The 24,083-nt window shown below is 40.2% G+C and overlaps 1 protein-coding gene across 38 annotated transcripts in view; it reads left to right on the forward strand.

Moving 5' to 3' along the window:
- COL24A1 (collagen type XXIV alpha 1 chain) overlaps window positions 1-24,083 on the forward strand; it is a 330,869-nt gene that overhangs the window by 122,763 nt on the left and 184,023 nt on the right. For all 38 annotated transcript variants that reach the window (XR_014844919.1, XR_014844921.1, XM_085024166.1 and 35 more), the window contains 4 exons: window positions 6,249-6,302; window positions 7,806-7,850; window positions 10,725-10,778; window positions 14,507-14,551. Coding sequence is in view for 26 of the 38 variants with exons in the window: in XM_085024166.1 (XP_084880292.1) it covers window positions 6,249-6,302; window positions 7,806-7,850; window positions 10,725-10,778; window positions 14,507-14,551 (198 nt within the window). In the remaining 12 variants the exon portion in view is untranslated. The remainder of the gene's footprint in view (window positions 1-6,248; window positions 6,303-7,805; window positions 7,851-10,724; window positions 10,779-14,506; window positions 14,552-24,083) is intronic.

Below are 24,083 nucleotides of genomic sequence, written 5' to 3' on the forward strand. Positions count from 1 at the left end.
TTCTGTGACAGGCTCATTTCACTTAGCTTAAGGTCTTCAAGAATCGTCCCCTATTGTGGCCCGTGTCGGAATTTCCTTCTTTTTAAAGGCTGAATAATACTAGTCCCTTATCCAGCAGTCCAAAATTCATGATTTTTAACCCATCAGTGTCTGTTAAGACTGTTCCCACCTATGGGCACGGCTTGGAGATTTTGTGGGTTTGGTTCCAGACAACATGCAAATATCACAAAAAAATCAAGTCGCACAAGTTTTTTGGTTTCTCAATGCATGTAAAAGTCATTTATACTGATCTATAGTCTGTTAAGATTGTAATAGTATTATGTCTAAAAAAAAACACCTTAATTTAAAAATACTTTATTGCTTAAAAATGCTAACCATCGGAGTTCCTGTCGTGGTGCAGTGGTTAACGAATCCGACTAAGAATCATGAGGTTGCGGGTTCAATCCCTGCCCTTGCTCAGTGGGTTAACGATCTGGCGTTGCCGTGGGCTGTGGTGTAGGTTGCAGACGCGGCTCGGATCCTGCGTTGCTGTGGCTCTGGCGTAGGCCGGTGGCTACAGCTCCGATTAGACCCCTAGCCTGGGAACCTCCATGTGCCACGGGAGCAGCCCAAGAAATGGCAAAAAGACAAAAAAAATAAAATAAAATAAAAAAATTCTCACCATCATCTGACAATGCAGGTTTGCCGTGAAGCTTCAGTTTGTTTAAAAAAAAAAAAAAAAAAAGGCACAGTATCTGTGAAACACAGAAAAATGAGGAGTGCCTACGTAGGCTATTGTGAATATTGTGAGCATGGGCGTGCAAATATCTCTTTGAATCCTGTTTTAAAGTCTTCTTCTGTATAAATACCCAAGAGTGGGTGGCTGGATCACATAGTAGTTCTATTTTAATTTTTGGAGGAACGGCCATGCTGTGTTTATAGTGGCTGCTCCATTTTACATTTTCACTGACAGTGCACAAGGGTTCCAGGTTCCCTGCATCCTTACTAACACTTGCTATGTTACGTTTATTGGTTTTAGACCACCTAACAGGTGTGAGGTGCTATCTCATTATGGCTTTGATTTTCATTCTCGGATGATTCCTGGTGTTAAACAATTTTTCATTTGCCTCTTAGCCATGTGTATGTATTGCATTTGTATATCCAGAAATATCTGCAAGCCCTTTGCCCATCAAATTAATTGGATTATTTGACATTTTTTTGCTCTTGGGTTGGAGGAGTTCCTTATAAATTTTAGACGTTACACTCTTATAAGATATATGGTTTGAAAATATTTCCCCCATATTCTGTGGGTTGTCTTTTCACTAGGTTGATGGTTTTCTCTGCTGCATGGAAGCACTTAGTTTGAGCATTTAGTCTCTTTTTGCTTTTGTTGTCAAATCCAAAAAATTATTACCAAGACTTTGTCAAGGAGCTTTCTGCCTAAGTTTTCTTCTAGGAGCTTACTAACCTTTAATCCATTTGTTCATTAATGTAAGTATATTTTAAATTGATTCATATGTATGGTATAAGAGTTCAATTTAATTATTTTGCAGTTTTGCTAAAATGACTTGTTTAAGAGACTCCTTTTTCTCCACTGTTTAGTTTTGGCATCCTCATCAAAGACCATTTGATGGTATGTGCCTCAGCTTATCTCTGGGCTGTCCATTCTGTTCTGTTGGTCTACATCTGTGTTTTTTGCCAGTACCAAATGTTTTAGATTATTGCAGCTTTGTAATATGTTCTGTAGTCAAGAAGCATGAGGCTTCCAGCTTGGTTATTCTTTCTCAAAGTTGTTTTTGCTATTCAGGGTCCTTTTTGGTTTCATATGAATGATAGGTTTTTTTATTTATCTTCAAAAAATTCCGTTGGAATTTAAGTACATCTGGTCCAGTGTGTCATGGAAGGCACTATTTCCTTGTTGATTTTCTATCTGGATGATGTAAGTGGGGTGTAAATATCCCCTACTCTTACTGCTCTCAGTTCCTCCCTTTAGGTCTGTTAATACTTGCTTTATATATTTAGGAGCTCCTGTGTTGATGCATGAACATTTACAAATATAATGTCCTCTTGTTGGATTGACCCCTTTATACAATACGCTTCTTTGTCTTTTATTACAGTCTTTGCTGAAAACCCATTTTGTCTGATATAACTATAGCTACACCAGCTTTATTGATGTTTCATTTGCATGGAATATCTTTTCCATCCCTTCACTTTCAATCTGCTTATATCTCAGGTCTCTTTAGACAAAATATTGATGAGCCTTGTTTTTTAATCCATTCAGCCACTGTGTGTCTTCTGATTGGATAATTTAGTCAATTTACATTTAAAATAATTATTGATCGGTATATACTTAGTATAGTTTTGTTCACTTTTTCTAGTTGTTTTTATAGAGCTCCTCTATTCCTTTCATTTTCTCTTGCTCTCTTCCTTTGCGGTTTGATGACTTTCTTTAGTGTTATATTTAGATTCCTTCCTTATTATCTTTTGTGCATCTACTATGAGTTTTTCTTTGTGGTTACCATGGATTTTACATGCGGCACCTATTTTAAGGGGATATCACTGAAGTTTGAAGGTATGCTAAAAAATTCTACATTTTTACTCTCTTCCCTTATGTTTTATGTTGTTGATGTCTTATTTTACATTTTTTTATTTTGTGTATTCCTAAGCTAATTAGTGTAGTTATTGTTAATTTTACTGCCTTTGTCTTTTAACCTTCATAACCTTCATACTGGTTTTATAAGTGGTTAATCCACTGCCTTTACTGTGTACTTGCCTTTACCAGTGAGATTTTTTTTTTACTTTGTATGTCTTCGTCCTGTTAGATAGTGCCTCTTCTTTTCAGTTTGAAGAAACCCCTATAACACTTTCTGTAAGGCTAGTTTATTGGTGATGAAATCCTTTAGTTTTGGCTTGTCTGGAAAACTCTTTACTTTTCCTTTGATTCTAAATGATAACTTTTCAGGGTAGGGTATTCTTGTTTAGAAGTTTTTTTCCTTTTAGCACTTTGAATATATTATGCCACTGTCTTCTGGCAGCAAAGTTTTTGCAGCAAAGTCAGTTGAATGGGAGTCTCATTGTATGTAAAAAGTTGTTTCTCTTGCTGCTTTTAACATTCTATCTTTGTCTAGTTTTTGTCATGTTAATTTTTATGTGTCTTGATATGGATCAGTTTGTATTCATCTTATTGGGAACTCTCCTTACTTCCCGGACCTCAGTATCTATTTATTTATCCCAGGCTAGGGAAGTTTTTAGCCATTATGTTTTCAAGTAAGTTTTTGTGCCATTTTCTCTCACTCTTCCCCTTCTGGGACCCTCTGTAAGGTGAATGCTCTTCTGCTTGATGTTGTCTTGTAGGCCCCTTAAGCTATTTTAACTTTAAAGTAGTTTTTTCTCCCCCTACTTTACTTGGGTGAATTCCATTGCCCTGTCCTCCAGGTCACTGACCCACTCTTCTGTGGCTTCTTGTCTGCTCTCGAGTGCCCGCAGTGTATTTTTCAGCTCAGTCACTTTCCAAATCTGTGGTTTTTACTCAGTCCATTCTTGTATTTCCTGTCTCTCTGCTCACCCTTCCACTGTGTTCTTTCATTCTGCTCCCACGTTTGGTGCATCTTTTGACCATTATTTCAAACTCTTTGGCAGGTAGATTATTTATCCCCATTTCTGTAAGGTCTTTTTCTGAGGTTTTGTCTTGTTTTTTTGTTCGTTTGTTTGAAACCTAGTCCTGTGTTTCCTCATTTTTCTTGACTCGTTTCCGTGTATTAGGCAGAACAGCTGCCTCTCCCAGTGCTGAAGTGGTGCGCGTGTGTAGGAGATGAACCTCACCGCTCAGCCTTGCTCTAGCTCCTGGTTGTCTCTTGATCCTCTGTGGCTCTCTGAGTAGCCTGATTTGGTCCTCTGAGGGCCCTGTGGAAGGTGTTCCAGTGGGGGCATATGAGCGCATAGCTTCAGGCTGATTGGAAACCAGCTTCTCAGGCAGCAACTATTAGATGATGCAAATACACACAGCCCTGTGCCACAGCAGTTGTGAACCACACTGACCTGTAGACCAGGAGATCTGGAGATGATCCCCGGGCCCCAGCAGAAGTCAGGGCCTCGGATGAGCATGTGAGCTCCTTTCTTGGAGACTCCAGTGAACGGTGATGAGGCCTGGGAAGGTGCAAGGCTGGAGTCCAATGCCTGTGTTCTCTGAGGGCACCTCTGTAGTCTCTCCCTGTGTGGCAAACCTGAGGCCTGTCCTTCGGATTGAAACTGAAAGACAAACACATGGACCTTTTTCCTGTGTAGACAGGGGGTGTGCTTTGGTCTGCTGTCTACACAGTGCTCTGGCTCTGGGCTTTTTCCTGTGTAGATGAGGGTGTGCTGTGGTCTGCGGTCTGTGCAGTGCTCTGGGTGTGTTGACCCGCTGACGGCTACCTTTCAGATTGTTATAGTCCCTTCAGGCCCAGGAACACAAGCCCCTATGGCCACCAGGGCCAGGTGATCAAGTGGTGACCCCTGTGTGTACTGCTTTACGCTATGGGCTGTAATGAGGCAGAGGGAGAGTGCGAAAGGTGGGACATGCCCACAGCCTTAGGGAGGGGTGATAAAGCCCTGGAGTGGGACACGCCCATGGCTTTACAGAAGCTGTGTCTCTGTGCACCCACCTGTGCGAGCAAGGTATAGGCAGAGTGCAAAAATGTGCTCACCAGCCCCTTTGTCCCCAAAGTCTCCACTGGTCCCTGTCCCTGTAGCAGTTGCTTTGACATCAGTAAATGAACAGGCACTTCCCTAACCGCTGCCTTCGCACTGGATCCTGGGAAGTGGGAGACCATATGCTCAAGCCCCTCGTTAGGAGCATCTCAGAACCCACGGCCTCCCAGTTCCCCTGGTTTAAGCTGCACTGGGTTTCCAAAGCCAGACCTTTTGAAGCACCCTTTTTTTTTCAGTGTGTATCTCAAGATTTGGGGTTCCTGACATGTGGTACAAATCTCTTGCCTGAAAAAAGATGAACATATATTGGACTTGCATAGAATAACATGCACTCATTTCAGTAATCTATCTCTTCCTATGGAAAGTAAGAAAGCTGCCCAAAACAACTGTGTTATTGCCTAAATTCATGCAGTTTCTTGACTAGTGGTCTGTACAGAATAAGCCTGTGATTGTATAATAGAGACTTAATAAACTGACAAAAGCTTTTCACTTCTCATTATGTAATAACATAGCATTGATAGACCAAGATATACAGGAAGGAAAGATTCTCATGCAGTCTGTCACTCTTGTGTTCCAAACTAGCAATCAGTCATGTGGGTAAATCTTCTATTTGACATAGTTATTTGCTACTGTTAAAAATTAGATGAAAAACCTTTTAATGTTTCTAGACTCACTAAAGCAATAATATGAAAGGTAGTTCTTAAAGGAGATTTACTTAAAACTTCGGCACGTTGCAAAGTTAGGGGAACAGAATTGAGTAAGTAAACCATTGCCATGTTGAATAGATGGTATAGGGTGTTTTCTGAAATAGGAAGATTTTTGTTGTAGTTACTTGGATGAATTGTTATTCAGAAACTGTTTGATTTTTAACAACATGCATTTAGAAAAAAGATTTCTCTTAACCTTGAAATTCCTAACCATGTTCAGATTGTTACTCTCTTCTGCAAATTGTCCTCTCTTTCTCCTGCCCTGAGTAAGAAGAGGAAAAAAGTAGAAGAACATTCATGTTAATGGTTCCAGACTTTGCTGGTCTCTCAACAGATGTCAGATCGCTCTGCATCTTCTCCATCTGTTTTCAGGCTTTGTAGACATTCCGTTATCTATTTATTGTACTAGTACCAGGTTAACAGTGAGGCCTGTTGCTTTCAATTTAGGTGCTCTTTTTATGAAAAGTTGTCCAATCGAAGAGTAACATACTGAGAAAATTATGCGAAATTATCGTTGCTTTAAAATGTTTGTTGTATGTTTTCCAACTTTTTGGATTGCCTGCAGTTTTCTGCTTATCTGTCTTCCCATCTCATTTGGGTGACTTCCTAATGAGCAATGAATAGTACCAATTAGTATTGCACATCTGAGATTAAGGCCTGTTGAAGAAGTATTAGTTGAGCTAACAGTCCTATCGTGTGCTCTTATATTGCTTATTTGCACATCTCAGATTAGTATCTATTGAAGAAGTATTAGTTGAACTAACAGTCCTATCATGTGCTCTTACATTGCTTATTGCACACCTCAGATTAATGTCTATTGAGGTATTAGTTGAGCTAACAGTCCTATCATGTGCTCTTCTATTGCTTCTACAGGGACACATTGGAAATAGAGGGCCTCCTGGGCCTCCTGGTCTCAAAGGAGCTCAGGTATGGAGAAAATAAGTATCTGTTCAGTGATATTTTAATTCAAACTTTCCTTTTTTATTTTCTGTGGGACTTTAGTTTTGGGTCAAAGAAAACTTTGCATTATTATGGACAATTTTTGCCATTGAGGATTTCAAGTTACTGTTTTATATTGGCAGGTATGGATTGGGATTTGGAACCATTTTAGTGTTCTGAATTCATTAAGTGATTTATGTCATGGTTTCTCTCCATGGAATGTCTGAAGAATCTGAGCCCAGAATACTACTCATATGTACTAGAACTTATATTTACCATTTATGTCTATTTTATATTTCTAAGCCAATAAATCATATTTTCATTGAACTATGGATTGAGAAAAAAATTTTTAAATAACTAAAATAGAATATATGATTCTAAAGAGGTCTGTAGATGTTGTTAAGATGTGGTAAATATCAACTATTTATTTAAAGGTGAAAAATCAGTATGTTTAGAAAATATGTCAATAAATAGAACAAACATATATTTATTTTTTATTTTCTTAGAGAATAATTTATAAAATTATTTTTTATGTCCCTCTATTCTCTCTCCAACCATACAGTGTTTTATCCTTAGAAGAGTGCTCAAAATTTTATATTTTATGACATTATACCTGGTTTGACCCCAAGAATATTGAACCTGTAAATTAGACAAAAAAGGAAACTTCTAGACATTAAGCCCCATTTTGGTAGGATCTGATAACCTTTTTGTCTAACATTTAAGACAGAACTAAGACTCAGAAACATATTTAGTGAATGAATTAAGTTTCAAAATGTGCCAAGAGGAAACATCTTCTATACCGGTAATTTATATTTATTTATGTATTTATTTTGTGTTTTGTCTTTTTAGGGCCGCATTCATGACATACGGAGGTTCCCAGGCTAGGGGTTGAGTCAGAGCTGTAGCTGCTGTCCTACACCACAACTACAGCAACACCAGATCCAAGCCACATTTGTGACCTACACCACAGCTCATGGTAACATCAGATCCTTAACCCACTAAGTGAGGCCAGGGATCGAACCCACATCCTCATGGATGCTGTTTGGGTTCATTAACCACTGAGCCACGACAGGAACTCCTGTACTGGCAATTTTTAATATACCAGTGAGTATTGGTTTCCATCTATTCAGAACTTACTTAAGTTCCTCTCTGTGTCGGAGATACTGAACTTGAGAAGGTAAAGGCTGTTCCTCAGTTCGTGAGCTCAGTGGCTCCTAACTCTGATTTTTGTGATGCTCTAGTCACTTTCACTCTTAACCACTCTGTTTTCCATATTTAACTTATATCATCTGCAGAATAAAGATAATCCGATTGTACACATCCCCTAGTGTTGATGTGAGATTGTCACATGAAACGTTTTTATGGGCTAACAGGGTTCTAAATGTACAAGAAAACCACAGCTCAGAAAGTGCTTCTCATTTCAGAGTAGATTAAGGATCTGCGTTACGAAACACTTATTCCAGGCCGTGACGTGTTGTGATCTTTTTCAAGGGAGAAGAAGGACCCATTGGACCCCTTGGAGAACTGGGGCTAAGAGTAGGTATCATATAAATAATTTTCAAAAAGCACTTCTCTTAAAACAACTGTTTTGGAATTTTTTTTTTTTTTTTTTGTCTTTTGTCATTTTAGGGCTGCACCCATGGCACGTGGAGGTTCTCAGGCCAGGGGTCAAATCGGAGCTGCAGCCGCCAGCCTACCTCACAGCCACAGCAACGTGGGATCCAAGCCGCGTCTGCGACCTACACCACAGCTCACGGCAATGCCGGATCCTTCACCCACTGAGCAAGGCCAAGGATTGAACCCGCAACCTCATGGTTCCTAGTCGGGTTCGTTTCTGCTGCACCACGACGGGAACTCCATGGAAATATGTTTTAATGGCACCATATTTTAAGTTACTGCCCTAAGTATGCCACAGGAATCATCCCTAATCTGAAAACAAACCTTCAAGATATCATCGGCATTTTTGGTTTTTTTGGATAGAAAGACAAATCTTGAGTGCTACGTATTTAAGGGCAACATATTCAAGATAAGCCCAGTGATAGCACTTAAGCAGGACCAAGAGTGTGACTCACTGCTGGTGTTCTCAGTCTCTGGATTTCAAGGGGATCCCAAGTGTGCCGCTGCCTGATTGCAGGGGGAGCCTCCCATCACTTAGATAGGATGTGTGACTGTTTCTCAATATGCTGCAGAGCTTGAGTGAGTAGCGCATTGTCAAAGAGGAACGAAATATCCCTCCTACGGCTGTTTCAAACATTTTTTGGTAAATATTGTTGATATATGTAGTAGTTTTTTTATTTTATGTCTACAAATGGATTTGAGAACAATTGGTTTTTAACAATAATAGGATAACTCTTGATTCTTTGCTCTATTTTGTGCTTATTAGGGATGTACTAGGCAATCTCACACAAGGCAAAGACAAAAATTGAAAAAGGTTTTGGGTAGCAGTCCTAAATCTAATTTTAAGTTGCTGAAGTTTTTGTATGTAGTCAAAACATATTGAGAACCAGAGGATTGTTTGTTTTGTTTTGCTCTGTTTTAAGAAAGAAAAATAGGAGGCTATTTGTTAATGGATAGAAATAATGAAATCCAGACGTATAATGGCTGGTGGCTGTTAAGTGTGAGTAAATTCGTATCCTTTTTAGCAATCTCCGCACCCATTTCTTCTACTCCTAGATGAGAATTTGTCACCTGGGTTGAGGTATTATGACCTCCCTAATCAAGTCTCGCAGAGTCAGGTATTAGTTTAGTGGGTCAATCCCATCAGCGTATAAACATGCTGTTACTTCTTCCCGCTTCAAAACAACAAACATGACGTTCCCCCAGCTCTTCTTCCAGGTTTTCCTTTCTGTTCCGTGAAACGTCTCAAAGGTGCGTGTTTACCTGGCTCTTTGCCATTTTTCTCCGCGCCCTGTCTGCTGACACCCTCGTCCCTTCAGCTCCATGGCACCCGGTCTCGCGGGGTGGCTGGTGGCCTCCGCTTGCTGGACTGACTCGGCGGCCTGTCCCGTCTGCCGCCCTCGCGGTCGAGCTCCCTCGGGGGCCCCGTCGCTCTCCTCCTGGGAACCTTGTCTGCCTCATCTTCCTCCCGACTCTGGCAGCAAACTGCATGTTCCCTCCTTTCTTCAAATTCTGAATGTCAGAGTGCCCCGGCTTCGTTTGTGGGTTTCCCTCTTCTGTCCGCACGCACTGCCCAGAGGACTGGTAGGTCTGACGAATGGCTGTAAAGGCCATGGAAGTGCTGGTGATTTCCAGCGTGTTCTGTGCCGGTCGGAACCGTCTGCACGTGAACTCTCACGCGGAAGACCTTTCTACCACGGGCTCTTTCTGCTTGGCTGTCTCACAAGACTATCGAACTGAAATTTCCGAAAATAAACTTTCATTTACCCTCCGAACCTTTTCTCCCCACATTTTCCCTCATTTCATTTGCTCCCTTGCTCAGATTAAGAAAATTCATCCTTGACGCTCCTCTTTCTCTCACATCCCACCCGTGACCTGTCAGCAACCCTGGAAACTCCCTTCCCCCGCGATACCGAATCTTCCCTTTTCCCACAGCCTCCTGGGACCACCCCGAGCCAGGCCACTGCCGTGGCTGCCCGGACCATTGCAGTAGACAACACTGGGGCTCCTGCTTCTGCTGTTACGTCAGAGTGGCCCTGTTAAAACCCAGACCCAGGCACTGCTTTCCTCAAAGCTTGAGAAAGCTTCCTGTCTCACTCCACGTTAGAGCCAAAGCCCTGGAGTTCCCCGGGGGCCGAGAGAGTTAGGGACCCAGCGTGAAGCCAGAGCCCTCACTGTAACCTGGCGGGCCTTTCCCACCCACCGCCCGTCCCCGTCGCCTTCCCGAACTGCTCTCTTCCCCTCGCAGCTGTGTCGGCGTCTCGTTTCCCCGACACCCAGGCCCATTCTTGCCTCAAGGCCTTTGCACGGGTTCTGTTCTTCTGCTTAGAACGCTCTTCCTTCGGAAGCCATGTACCCTGTCCTTTGCTAAAGCCTGTATTCAATTGCCGCCTTCTCCGTGAGGTCTTTTGTGGGCGGTCTTGTCAAACCTTTTAGCAAAATTCCCACGGCAGTTGATTTCTCCCTTCGTTGCTTGAATTTGGTGCCCTTCAGATTTATCACTGTCTATCATACTGTGTGTATTTTACTCATTTTTAAAAGTACGTTGTGTTCCAGAGTGTAAGTTCCATGAAGGCAAGTGTATTTAGTGTCGCCTCAATTTCTGGTCCCTAGAACAGGGCACGTCCCATAGAAGACAGTCAAACATGGTATGAGGAGTGGCTAAGGGTTCGATGAAATGCGTTTGTCAAATATTGTGAAGTGTTTCCACTCGTAGAATAGTCTTAATTTCATACGTCTTAGGAAACTTTCGAAAATGAGAATGATGCAACCTTTCTCCTTTTTTTCTTGTAGGGAAAACCCGGTCCAAAGGGGTATGCAGGTGAGCCTGGACCAGAAGGCCTGAAGGTAAAGCACCAGGCTTTATTACCAGTTACACAGAATAATTTTCACGAAGATAGAAGTGACTTTAATAAGAATACCAAATGAACATATGTCAAAAGGTTTTATTCAGCTTATTAATGAGTGAAGGAACCAGTAATAAATTAAAACTGGTGTGAATGGGCTTTGAAATGCTATGTGTGCTTATTTTTTACCTATGTATCTGTCTGTGAAGAGCTGTGACTCTGATCATGTCTGTGTCTATAACTGGATCTGCGTTTTAGTGGAGAAATGTTGAGATTTGCTGTTAGGTACAGGACAGTAAACTTTAGTTTGTGGGGATGTCTGGTCTACTGGGAAGAAGTCTGCAAGTCCGTACATTTCTTTTAGAGACGATATGCCTGTTTAATTACATCTATGGCTTCACTAGGTCTGGATCCTTTAACCAGTAGTGTGCGCTGAGTCGAAGTCAGCTCCTGCCTGGGGTGATCACTGGGTGTGGCCGTCACGCCTCGTGATGTGGAAAGAATATGTAACCTACTTTGTTGCCTTACTTGCGAGTTTTGTGTGATTTTTTGTAACAACAACTGTAAAGTAATGCAGTGGTTTTATGTGTACAGGATTAGATCTGAAAGTAATTTATCAGAATTAGTGATTGGTCCAAGTTTAATGAAAAATTGAAATGCATCACCAAATTATTGCTGCATTTCCTAAAGCTAGAGTTCAGTATTTATATTAAACTCATGGTTTTTATGATACTAGCATCTAAGAAAAAGCCCAACAACACTTTTTGAAGTCAATTTATAAAGAAATATGAGCTGAAACATTTTTAATGTGTCAGCATGTCTTGCTGAAATTATATTGGGGGATTATATGTACCCAACTCTCAAGTTTCATAGAAAAATTCCAAGAAAATAGGAGCTCGATATTTATAAACAGAAGCCTTGATTCCCCTTTATTGGGGTTAATCCCTCTACTGCCAGAGAGCTCTGCAGTGGCCTCCTGTGAGCTCCCATCCGGTAAAACCAAAACCGGCAGGAGGCCTCCCTGCTGTTCTCAGCATCTGAGCGGCTTGTGTCTGGAAAGTGGAGGAGATCCCCCCCCACCCCCACAGGGAGCTGACGTTCCAGGGAAGCACTTGTCCCACCTCTCGCAGAACCCCCATCTCCGATCTCCGATCTCCGATCTCCGGAGGAGCCCTGGGGGCAGCTCCTCTCTCCCCTTGCGTCCTCCAGGGCACCCCCTGCTACCCTCAGGCTCTGAGCTGAAGCGGGAGTGTGGGTGCTCTGCAGGCAGCTCTGCTTTCTGCCTGTTCACACAGACCTTCCCCGGGACTTTGTATCACAAGGGCCCTCTCCCTAGTTGGTGTTGGACAGGGGCGTCGTGTGAGGCGGGAGGAATAAAAGAAAAGCAATTATGTATAAAGATACATAAAAATCCTGCCACAGATTTTCTAAAAAGCTAATCAACTGTCAGTCAAAAATTAGAAATTCCAACTTACTATAGTGATTTCTTCTTCACTCTTCAACTACATGTGTATAGAAATTGAAAAGAAAAATTTTGTAGTCTTTGAAAGTTTCTTTCAAACTAGTTACCTATGTGAATATTAGGTTTCAGTGCTTAAAATCAGCACCGTTCAAGAGCGTATATATTATGAATAGCAGATGTGAGCCACAATAAAAAAAGGAAAAGGTGAGATTAATTGTAGTAATGTATTTATGTAACCCAAGATATAAAAATACTATTATTTTAGCATGTAATCAATATTAAAATTACTGACTTTTTTTTGTACAAAGTCTTTGAAATGCAGTGTGTATCAGTTCAGACCAGCTCATTTCCAAGCTGAGTAGCTGCAGATCCTGAATGGCTACAGTACTGCTCAGGGAGGTTAACGACCCCACACCGAAATATAATTATGAATATTCACAGCAGTCGGTGGTTTAAACTATTTCTGATGCAAATAAAATGTGCATTCTTGTCAGATTAACACTACGTGGTGGTACCTTGAGCTTAATCTTCTGCCTTTCATTAATCTGTGCTTTTTGTTCAGCCTTTGCTCAAGCCATTCCTCACCATTAAAAATAGCCCTTTCTGGAGTTCCCGTGTGGTGCAGGGGTTAACGAATCTGACTAGAAACCATGAGGTTGCGGGTTTGGTCCCTGCCCTTGCTCAGTGGGTTAACGATCTGGCGTTGCCATGAGCTGTGGTGTAGGTTGCAGATGCGGCTCGGATCCCATGTTGCTGTGGCTCTGGCATAGGCCGGAGGCTACAGCTCCGATTCGACCCCTAGCCTGGGAACCTCCATATGCCGCGGGAGTGGCCCAAGAAATAGCAAAAAAAAGACAAAAAAAAAAAAAATAGCCGTTTCTCATCACCAGTGTAAAAGTGACCTGTTCTCCAGGGCCCAGCTCAAACACAGGTTCATGATTTATTTGAAGCCATTAATGTTTGTACTTGCGAAAGACAGTGTGGTGCCTATGCTGCAGTTTCCGAAACACCTCCAGCAGACTACGGGGCAGCCCGCCGGAGTTAGACACATCGATGTTTCTGTCGTGAAATGTGACGATGCTTAGATTAATCGAAATACATCAAGCCTTTAGATGGACTCACTCAGATCAATTCCGGTTAAGTCAAGTTTGCCACCAAAAGTGTTATGAGTAGCTTTGGGTTTTCAGAGCTTTGGGGACTGCAGAATTGTGGTTAAGGTTAAGAATATGCATTACTTCTCCAGTGAAGCCCCTCTAGCTGCACCTGCCCACAGGGTGCCTGCTCCTGTGCCCTTTACCACTTACCTGTGGGGGAACCTGTTCTGCTCAGCAAGGTGAGCTAGCCCGCCTCCTGAAGCACAGGGAGTGTCCCTCTTGTCATCCTTCTGAGCCTCTCCTACAGCTCCTGCCGCTCTGCCTTTATGGAGCATACCTCAGAGATATTTGATTTTTTTTTTTTTTTGTCTTTTTGCCATTTCTTGGGCCACTCCTGCTGCATATGGAGGTTCCCAGGCTAGGGGTAGAATCGGAGCTGTAGCCACCGGCCTACGCCAGAACCACAGCAATGCAGAATCCAAGCCGCATCTGCGACCTACACCACAGCTCATGGCAATGCCAGATCCCTAACCCACTGAGCAAGGCCGGGGATTGAACCTGCAACCTCATGGTTCCTAGTTGGATTCGTTAACCACTGAACCACGATGGGAACTCCGGAGATACTTGATTTTTAAAATTTTATTTGTAAAAGTGTTTTAATAAACAGAAGAATGCAACTTAAGTAAACAGGTTATTACTGGAGTTTCCATCATGGCTTAGCGGTAACAAACCTGACTAGTATCCATGATGATGGGGGTTTGATCCCTAGCCTCGTTCAGTGGGTTAAGGATCCGGCGTTGCCGTGAGCTGTGGTGTAGGTAACAGATGCGGCTCAGATCTGGTGTTGCTGTGACTGTGGGGTAGGCCGGCAGCTGTGGCTCCGATTCAACCCTTATATTCACATTTGATCCATATGCTGTGAGTGCAGCCCTGGGAAGACAAAAACAAATATAAAAAAAAAAACAGCAAACAGGTTATTACTATTTGAATGAAAATAGTGGAAAGGCAAAGTTCCGTAGAAATACCGTAACAGAGTTTTGAATAACTGAAAATTCCTTAGTTATTCTCTAGTTTATAACTAGATAATTACATCGAAATTAAAACAGGAACAATATTGAGAGTAGTCCTGTTTGGAAAGTAATCATCTTTTGACTTCATATTTTCTGTTAACAGGGGGAAGCAGGGGACCAAGGAAACATCGGAAAAATTGGTGACACAGTAAGCTTATTTTACGCTCTTGCGTGTTTTAGATCATCTCGTGAGCCTTCTCAGTAATCACGTTAGTCATGATCTGTGCTTATAAAATCAAAATACAAAGTGCTTATCCACTGCAAATTTAAACTCACTGTGATATGACCAGTAAAACCTGTTATACAAAAGGGGGACGGAGGAAAACACAGGTGCTGATGTTTTTCATCCAATCTCAGTCACACTTGTGGCCTCGGGAACATTCTTGTTGCTAATATTTGGTCTTTGCATTTAGTTCCTATCACTTCAAACTAAATTTGACTGTAACATTTTTCATGACTACAAAGCTACAAATTATCAAACCATAAAATATTGTAGTTGGAAGATATTCTTCTTTCCATTGGAAGGCTGGGTGTAAAACATAAGGTAATTCATTGGAAAACATAATTTCTTTCCTTAAAAAAAATTTGTTTGCTTAAATTTACATTATTGCAGAAGAGGAGGCTTCACGTTGTATTCGAATTGGATATGGTTAGAGATAATTTAACTTTGCAATAGGGAAAGCCAGCTACAATGTTCTAACAAATGAACCTACATAACGTATAAAGTGGTAAATTAAATGAGTGAAAGACAAGTGAATTTATTTACAGCGTATGCTGGATTGTCACAAAACAAGTGATGCTACTTAATATCAGTGTTTAATAGCTTGTATGTATCAATATAATTTCCTATAATCCATCTTACAACTTAAATAAAAGTAACATTTTCTAAAAAATTTTTATAAGCTTAAATAATTAAATATTTTTTCTAGTCTGGTTAAAACAGCAATGCATTTCCGATATTCTTATTTTTTTGTTACTAATTATTAATAAAAATAGGGAGATGATCCATTTAGTGTTGAGATCATGGCCATTCCATTTAATCCTGTGACACTGAAGGTGGATATTTTGTTTCTTTTTTTTTTAAACCAAGAAGGGAAATTTCAATGGAGTATTTATACTAATTTGATTATTCAAGGCTTCTCATCAAATATGAATGTAATTTGTATGTCTCTCATTAACATGTTTAAAAATTTAAAGAAATGAAATTCTTCTATTTCTGAGTAACGGATTGCTTAAGCAATGTACAAACTAGAATTTATAGTCAAATTTCAAATACCAATGAAGAACCTCTTGTCTTAAAATAACATCTTATATATCAAACTTCTACGTTTTATTTTTTTTGTCCTGTTGGACTGGTTCTGCATAGTATAGGAGCCCCTTGGCAGTGCTCTCCAAAGAGGAAATGCACTGTCTTGGCAGTAGTATATTTCTGTCCTTGGTGAGAAATTAACAATTATGGATTATTCACTCTGTGCCGGGCCACGCATAATTCTAAGTGATGTTTCATATTGTGGCATTTCATTTAATTTTCAAACAGTTTTAAAAGATACATTCTGGGAGTTCCCATTGTGGTGCAGGGGAAATGAATCTGACTGGGAACTATGAGGTTGCGGGTTTGATCTCTGGCCTCGTGCAGTGGGTTAAAGATTTGACATTGCTATGAGCTGTGATGTTAGGTCGCAGACGTGGCTCGGATCCTGCGTTGCTGCGGCTGTGGTGTAGGCTGGCAACTGTAGCTCCTATTAGACCCCTAGCCTGGGAACCTCCACATGCTGCAGGTGAGGCCCTAAAAAGCAAAAAAAAAAAGAAAGAAAAAGAAAAATATCCATTCCGTTATTCCAGTTTTTGAGATGAGGAAACTGAAGCATAGTAAGTAACCTATCCAGTTACATAGCTAAAGCGATTGCTAAGCTGAGATTTAAACCCATAGCTCCAAACTCAAAATCCAAATCTTGAAATGCAAAGCATTATACCGTGCTGGGGATTCTCCCCCAGCTTTATTGAGATATAATTGACAAATACAACTTAAGATATTTAAAGTGTTCGTGAAGACTTAATACCAGTACCCCTTGTGAAAGGGCCCCTCCCCATCAGTTTAATCAACGTAGCTGAGATGTTTTGATGTTATAGCTAAGAGTCACTTGGACTAGACTTTACAGAGTGGTCTCAGGCATCAGTTAAATGATCTCACAAAAGGACCTTTCCAGCTTTGAGGTTCCATCTTTCTCATTAAGGATGGGCGGTAAAGGCTTTCAAAAAACCTTAGTGGCCGTATCAAATTAAGATCTGTAAAATGCCCAAAGGGTATTTTTGGCTCTTGGTAATTCCCAGCTTTTATTTTACTGTATTAATTTCAAAATCTTAGAAATATAGTTCATCTAATCCAGAGTTCTGTTAAAACTCTCAAGAGGTGCGGGACAACACGGTTGCATTTCATGGTGTCGGTCTTGTAATTGGGGAATAATTAAGTTAGTTGTAATCGCACAGCTAGCTTTCACTTTTTCCAGCCTTTGGTCTGGTCACTCGCGGCCTTTAGCCAGGCCTCCTCCAGTCTTGCTCCTCTCTAGGTGCACACCAGTTAGAGCACAGTTTGTGACACAGAGTGCCCAGCACAGCGGTCCCATCTGTCTTTCATGTCTGGACTATAGGCAAATAGTTAATTTCTATCAGTGTGCCCTGAACAAGTCTCTGATTTCAAAAGGTGCTCCTTATTCTCTTCATTCTAGCATCTACTTTTATGAAAAAAATCTGGAATTATTCCACCTTAATTGCCAGTCCTGTCCGTCTTTAACCTTCTAGGCTGAAAGTATTTGCAGAGCTGTAACAGGAAAGAGAATATACTTTTTCAGTGTTGTTCAAGAGACCAGAATTAGGATCCGAAGAGAACAGACATTATAAGGGACAGCTCTTTGTGTAGGCAGGACTATTAATTGAATTGCTAATACTCAGAGTCTTCCATACAAGACTATTTGGATGACACTCTGCAACCATGTATTCAGCAGACTTGTATGTTTAGGCACATTTACTGAACGTGTGATCCCTGCTTTTATGAAATTTGTAGTCTGTGAGAGGTTTGACAGACGTTAAATAAATAATTGTGTAGAGGAAGATTCTGAAGAGCTGTGACAGAGTTGCCAAATTTAGATCAGAAGATGAGAGAAGACTGTTCTGAAGAAATGCCATGTGAGCTGTGACCGTAAAGAATGGGATAGTTAGCTATCCCATTCCGTTTCCGTGGGGAAACGGACCATTACTGGCCTATTCAGTAGGACATCCCTCCCACCTTTGACACATGCCTTGCCTTAGGGAAATCACTTAATTTCTCAAAATATTTTCCTCAGCAGTAGAAGTGTGAAATATAACTATGTCGTAGAGTTTCTTACGAGAATGTAATGTGATGATGCACGTAAAGCACTTAGCCCGGAGCTGGTCGTATAGTGAAAACTTGGTACCTGGTGGATGCAATGGCCTGGTGGTAGTTATTCTTACATGCATGGGTCTAAGTGGGCGGGCCTGGAGTTGTTTTGAGGAACTGCAAGGAAGCCAGTGTTACCCTTGTTATAGACCTCGGTGAGCCCAGGGAAAAGCAGCATTAGGTGGTATTAACGGCGAAGGCAGGAGCCAAGTCATTCAGAGTCATGTTTGTTATTTTGGACTTGATCCCAAAGTAGCTGGAAAATCATTGGCGTATTCTGCAGAAGCCAGTGTGTGATTTAAGATCACTCTGTGGTGGTGCGCCGGGAAGCTGGAACATGACTGAGGAGCAGAATGAGAAGAGGGAGACCGGGAGGTGCTCTTGCAGTGGATTAGGGGAGACAGACGGCAGGGCGGAAGACAGCACTGGGGAGAAGTGAGTGGGTTTGGGGCCTATTCAAGGTGATCCTTTGGACGAAGGCTGCAGTAAAAGTCCCCAGCATGCAATAGGCCTTTGATAACTGAACAGTTTATGAGTTGTCAGGAATACTGTGGAAAAACAAAGAATTGGTATATATGATGTCTAAGGATAATTCCAATTCTAAGAATCTATGACTCTTTTCTAAGAATTGTGGTATTTTCTAGTGTTCCTCTCACCTGCCAATTTGGCTTCTTTTCTCTGGCCCTCTTCCAGTTTGTCTTTTTGGAGTTGGAGCAAGCAGAGCTAGACTAACTATGTTAAAGGCAGTGGCTCCGCGGCCTTCTCCCTGAGTGTGATGATAACTTCTAACTCATTTTCTTTATTGTTGGTGACACTCTAAACCATGCAGGCTTTTTTCAATAGTAGGAAACTGAGGTGTCTTTAGAAGATAATCAGCAGTCCCTTCCAGGATCCTTTTTTAGTCTGTTATTTAAAGATAAAATTTGAAATTACTTTTTCATGAAGCGACCTTGACTACATTAAATTCCAGTTGCCGTTTTTGGCCCACATGAAGAGAGCCTCCTCGTTGTCCTATAGTCTGATCACATTGATTTCTCTCTTAAAATATCAACTGTTTGGTTTTGCCCCATTTATTCCTTCATTTATCCACTTAGCAAGATTTCACGAGCAGTCTACTGTGTCCTCTCTGCTTGTCTGCCTGCCTCCTGGTGTGCTGGTGGCCGTGGGTAATCCTGAGTCAGGTCCCCCACTTCTCACTATAGACCTGTAGAATCCTGGAGCTTCTGATGGCTGGTTCTAAACTGGATTATAACTCATTTATTCAAGGCCAAATAGAGGTGGAGTCAGAGGAGGAAATTAAAAGAATCTATTTTTTGAAGACCTATGGTCTCATTTAATCCTGAAACAACCCTTGTAAAATAAATCTTACTGACACTGTATAAGTAAATGAATCTTACCACCATTCAAAACTGAAAGTTACTGAAGTTACGTGACATTCAGATTCATACAGCTAGCAAGCAAATCTGAAGTTTTGATTCTGGTTCTAAGGCTCTTTGCTCTGCATCAAACATTTGTCAGTTTGTCCTAGTTTTAAAAGGACCCTTGAAGTCCATCCTTCTGAATCAGTGGTTTGAAAGATTTAGAAAAGAGCAAAATAGAAATTTCACTGTATAATCTCATAGACCAAGCTGGCAATTAAAGTATTGTTAAATGTTACTAGTTTCTGAGAAGTACTGAAATGTAATATAATGTGTTTATAGTGGAATCAGGAAAGATCTTGAAAGGACCGGAGGAAGATATTTTAGAAACCTCATTTGATACAGCGGTCAGCTTTGCTGCTCTCTGGTAGCATTACCATGAAATTAGTATCAAATTTGGTACAAGTTGATTTTATTTAATGAGTTCCATTCTTTCTTTCATTAAGAGGAGAATGTAGCTTTAGATGGACCTACCTAAATCGTAAAAAGTGACTTCATGTATTTCCTTGCGGAAAAGTCTCGGAAGCTGAAGTCAGTATTTAGCCAAGCAGAAAGAACAAAGTAAACCTCCATCTATCGCCCTTTTGCAAGGCCTCTGGAGTCTTAGTAACTTTACCTTGAAAAATGTCATCTCCTCCTTCCTGTTTTCAAGCGGCACATCCCTGGAGCACAGCTGCAAAGCTGCGTATACCTCCTACGTGGCAGGGGTTTTCTTGGAATGGAAAGTTACATGAAATGTACACCCACCACGCATTCCATCCTGAGAATGTATACCTGCACATGATAAAAATAGCTACGATTTGTTGAAAATTGATGACATGCCAGATGCCTTCCATATATCTTTTGAGCTTCACAAAGACCCTGGGACGTAAAAATTACTCCTTTTTTTTATACCACAGAAAACGTAGGTTTCAGAGAAGTTAAACTTATCCAACATCAGATAGAAAGTAGCAGAGCTGGGGTTGAAAAGCAGTTATGACGATGGTCCAGCTTCCTCTTCACAGTGAAGTGAAGAATTCCAGTTTTTTCCTAATGAATGCGCACAGTCCTGTAATTACTCTGTGGAGCTGGAAATTATGGACCTCGTTGTGGCTTAAGTGTCTTGAAAACATGGGTATGTTAAAACGGTTGCTTTAGGATCGTGTATTTGACGCTTGTCATCTTTGAAATGTTTTAATAGCATCCCTTACTTGAGTAAGAAGCCACAGTGAACTAATTTCACTATGCTATTAAGTCTGCGGAAGTATAGAAAATTAGGAAAAAGTACAAATCAGTGAAATGGAAAGAGAAGATACAGGAAGTGTGAGGACGTGTCAGTGGATGTGAGCGGAGAGGGTCTGTGACATTACAGTTCCCGGTAGTTGAAGGGAAGTGAATTAAGTGGACAACTATGCTGACCTACCGTTCTCTAAAAACCAGGTCAGGGTGAACTGTTACTTTGTAAGTGAGGTGTGGTGTGTTTTTAATGTCAAACACATGAGATTTATCTAAGAAAATGGAGTCAGAAAATTTCTAGGAACAGTTGAGGTGTTTACAAAGGTAGAGGATTTTTGAGTCTTCTGGGCTACAGGATATACTGTTTTCTTTAATGACATCTCTTCGTAAAAAGCAAAGTAAATTACCAGGAACATAGCAGTTACGGTATTAGATGTGGTCCTTCAGAACTTTTTAGCGTGAAGTTAAAGGGTGTGGGAAAACGAAGACTACACAAAATTATTCATTTCTCAAAACCAGATGTGGTAAGAGGAGACCAAGAATAAATCACGTGTAAGCGGCTATTAGAGAGAAACCAACAATTTTTTTTCATCCACATGATTATAAGATAGAAATTGAGGCAAAATTTCTGTCTTTGGGGAAATCAGTGATACATGTGATACTACTGTGCTACAAGCTAAAAACACAGACGTTATTGAAAGTCAAACACATATGGACATTTATTTTATATTAAATATATTTTTTCTTTTATCCTTATTAAACATGCATTAAGTGACTTAAAGGTAAAATATTCCAGGGAAAGCAATAAGATCCAACATATATGGAGTAATATAGGGAACAAGGTGTTTATCATACATCTCATACTAAAGAGTAATAACCAGAAGTATCCTTCTTAGACTAAATAAAGTTTCTCAGGCTGCCCAAATTAGAATAAACAGCTTCAAGAAAATCAAATAAAAGAGGAATTTAAATGAAAATTTATGTCTTCAAATACAAAAACAACACCCGTTTTTAGATGTGAACATTTAGTGTGTTTATTGCCTGGGGCACTTCTGACTAAGAAAATATAAATTTGATCATTTTACCTATTTTGAAATTGGTAAAAAAAATTATATATATATATATATATATGTGTGTGTGTGTGTGTATGTAAGCATTTTAAAATTTCCTTTGATTTTTAAAGATTTACTCCTAAGAATTTTTTTAAATCCTTAAAATATAATTCTGTATTCGACCCTGAGACATGAAGATCAAGAATCCTAATAGGTTTAAAGATTATCATCCTATGATTTAAAAACAATTAGTTGTCTACAAATACGTATATCTCTCATCTTCCACATCATGTACTTATATTTCTGTGTTCTGGAAGGATATCGTGACTGTTTATAGCCAACGAAAATGAAAGACACTAGTGAACTTAATTTCTTTCACTTGTTCTATCATTAGAAGATACTTACTGAACACTTACTGTGTGCTAGATATACAACTAAATAAAACTTGATTGTTAAATGACTTAACATCCAGAAAATGGGTAAAAAATTCTACACATGATTTTGCCCAAATATTAGATCCTCTAACACGAAGTTAAAATAGTTGTGACACCTCTCATAAAGATGCGTATGTTGATAGAGAAACTCTCGCTTTGGCGAAAAATGTGTTACGATTCTTTTAGGTAGGGATATTGCCAAACGGCAATCACAGCTTTTGAAGAAATGGCAGCTCTAAATGCCTATATAGAAGGGATCTAGGGGTGGCAATTTGATTGGAAGAGGGCACCGTTTGAAACTATAGAAACTATGCTATTTTCATTTATTAGTAGTGCACTAACTTTTGTTTAGATAGTAATACATCAATTAAAATTACAAAGCTATCTGGTGATGTTTTATGCTTAGAATGTCTAAGATGGATAATACGTCATTTGTTTATATCAGAGAACAGAGTGGACTGCTGGAATTTATGATAAGGATCAGGGGTAAGGTGCTGCCTCGAGCCCCCTGTTGGCCTTACCACTCTTAGAGAAGGCAAATGCAGAGTTAGGATCGGAGAGTAAGGCTGCTGAAAAATCTTTATGGTTCTGACTTAAAAAAAAAAAAAGTCGGATCTACATAACTAATATATCTACATTTTGAATTTTGAGGTTTACATTCATCCTAGAACATGGGTCAGTAAATTTTTCTGTAAGGGACCAAATAGTAGATGTATTTAGGCTTTGGGGGCCATGTCCTCTCTGTCACAGTGTTTCCGCTCTGCTACTTAATGCGAAAGTCGTCACAGACAACGAGTAAGTGAAAGAGTCTTGTTGTGCTCCCAATAAAACTTTCTTTATAAAAACAGACAGTGGGCAAGATTTGGCCTACAGGCTTTAGTTTGCCCTTTGCTTTTCTAGAAGAGCATACTTTTTTGAGATACAGCAGTTTCTTGTTTTTTTGGGGTTTTTTGCTTTTTTGGGGCTGCACCTGTGGTATGTGAAGTTTCCAGGTTAGGGGTCCAGTCGGAGCTACAGCTGCCTGCCTGCACCACAGCCTCAGCAATGCAGGATCCAAGCCACATGTGCAACCTACACCACAGCTCACGGCAACACCAGATCCGTGACCCACTGAGCAAGGCCAGGGCTTGAACCTGCTTCCTCATGGATACTAGTCAGATTCATTGCCGCTGTGCCACAACGGGAACTCCCATGAGATAGAGCAGTTTTTATTAAATCAATCTGCCATATGCAATTCTGCTTTATTAGTCCTTTATTATTAGCAAAAAATACAGCACTAAACACAAATGTAACTTTTTCAACTCAGAAAATAGATTCAAACTGGCAGATTTGTTGCTCTCAGGTATTGATTTTGTTGATTAAGTGTGAACACAGTGAATTAATTTGCATTTATATAGACCATGTATATGTCCAGAGTAACCTACTGGAATATATCAATTGTTTTCCTTAACAGATTCTTAAGAGTCTTTCCAGGAAATATTTTCCAGGAACAATGGAATCTGCTCTTTATGTGCAGCACGCGTTCAGTAGAAACATGTTTCTGAATATTGTACATGTTTGTTTTAAGTCCTGTTTTAAGGAACAAAACATCTCCACATGTCAAATTTTACTGAGTTTTTCTTTCATTGCTTTGGAAATAGTTCTAAAGACATGTCGTTAGACTTGTATTCCCCATTAGACTGAGCTATTTTGCATTTGCACTCTCTTTTCTGTTTTTTGAACAGCTCTTTTTTATTCATCAACTCAACAAAGCAGCCTCAGGGAGAGCATCACATTTTTGTTCCAAAATATGTATGGAAGCTTTAATGGTTTTTTTTTACTATAGGAAAAATAATTAAATGAAATCTGGATTTCATTTTAACCATAAATTCAGCCAGCTTTGTGTTTTATGGAAAACTATGTGTAAGAATGTAACCTTTTTGTTTCTTCAGTTCCAGATAGAAAGATAGTATCTGCTCTGCTGAGCTAGATTATATGCTCAGTTTTTGGTTTTGTTTTTATTTTCTGATTAATTGGTTTTGGAAAACTCTCTATGTGAAAAAAAATCTGTATTTCTCTGTGATGTTGATAATACCATTAGAAACAAAATCAGTTTACAGTCACTGAAATCAGGAAAGCGCTAGATGTTACAGGCTCCTCCAGAAAG

The sequence above is a fragment of the Sus scrofa genome, chromosome 4 (genome assembly GCF_054392235.1).
Source record: "Sus scrofa isolate SSC_HxYL_T2T_F1_AM1 chromosome 4, Sscrofa_HxYL_maternal_Yorkshire_Landrace_v2.0, whole genome shotgun sequence".
In the NCBI taxonomy this organism is placed as follows: Eukaryota; Metazoa; Chordata; class Mammalia; order Artiodactyla; family Suidae; genus Sus; species Sus scrofa.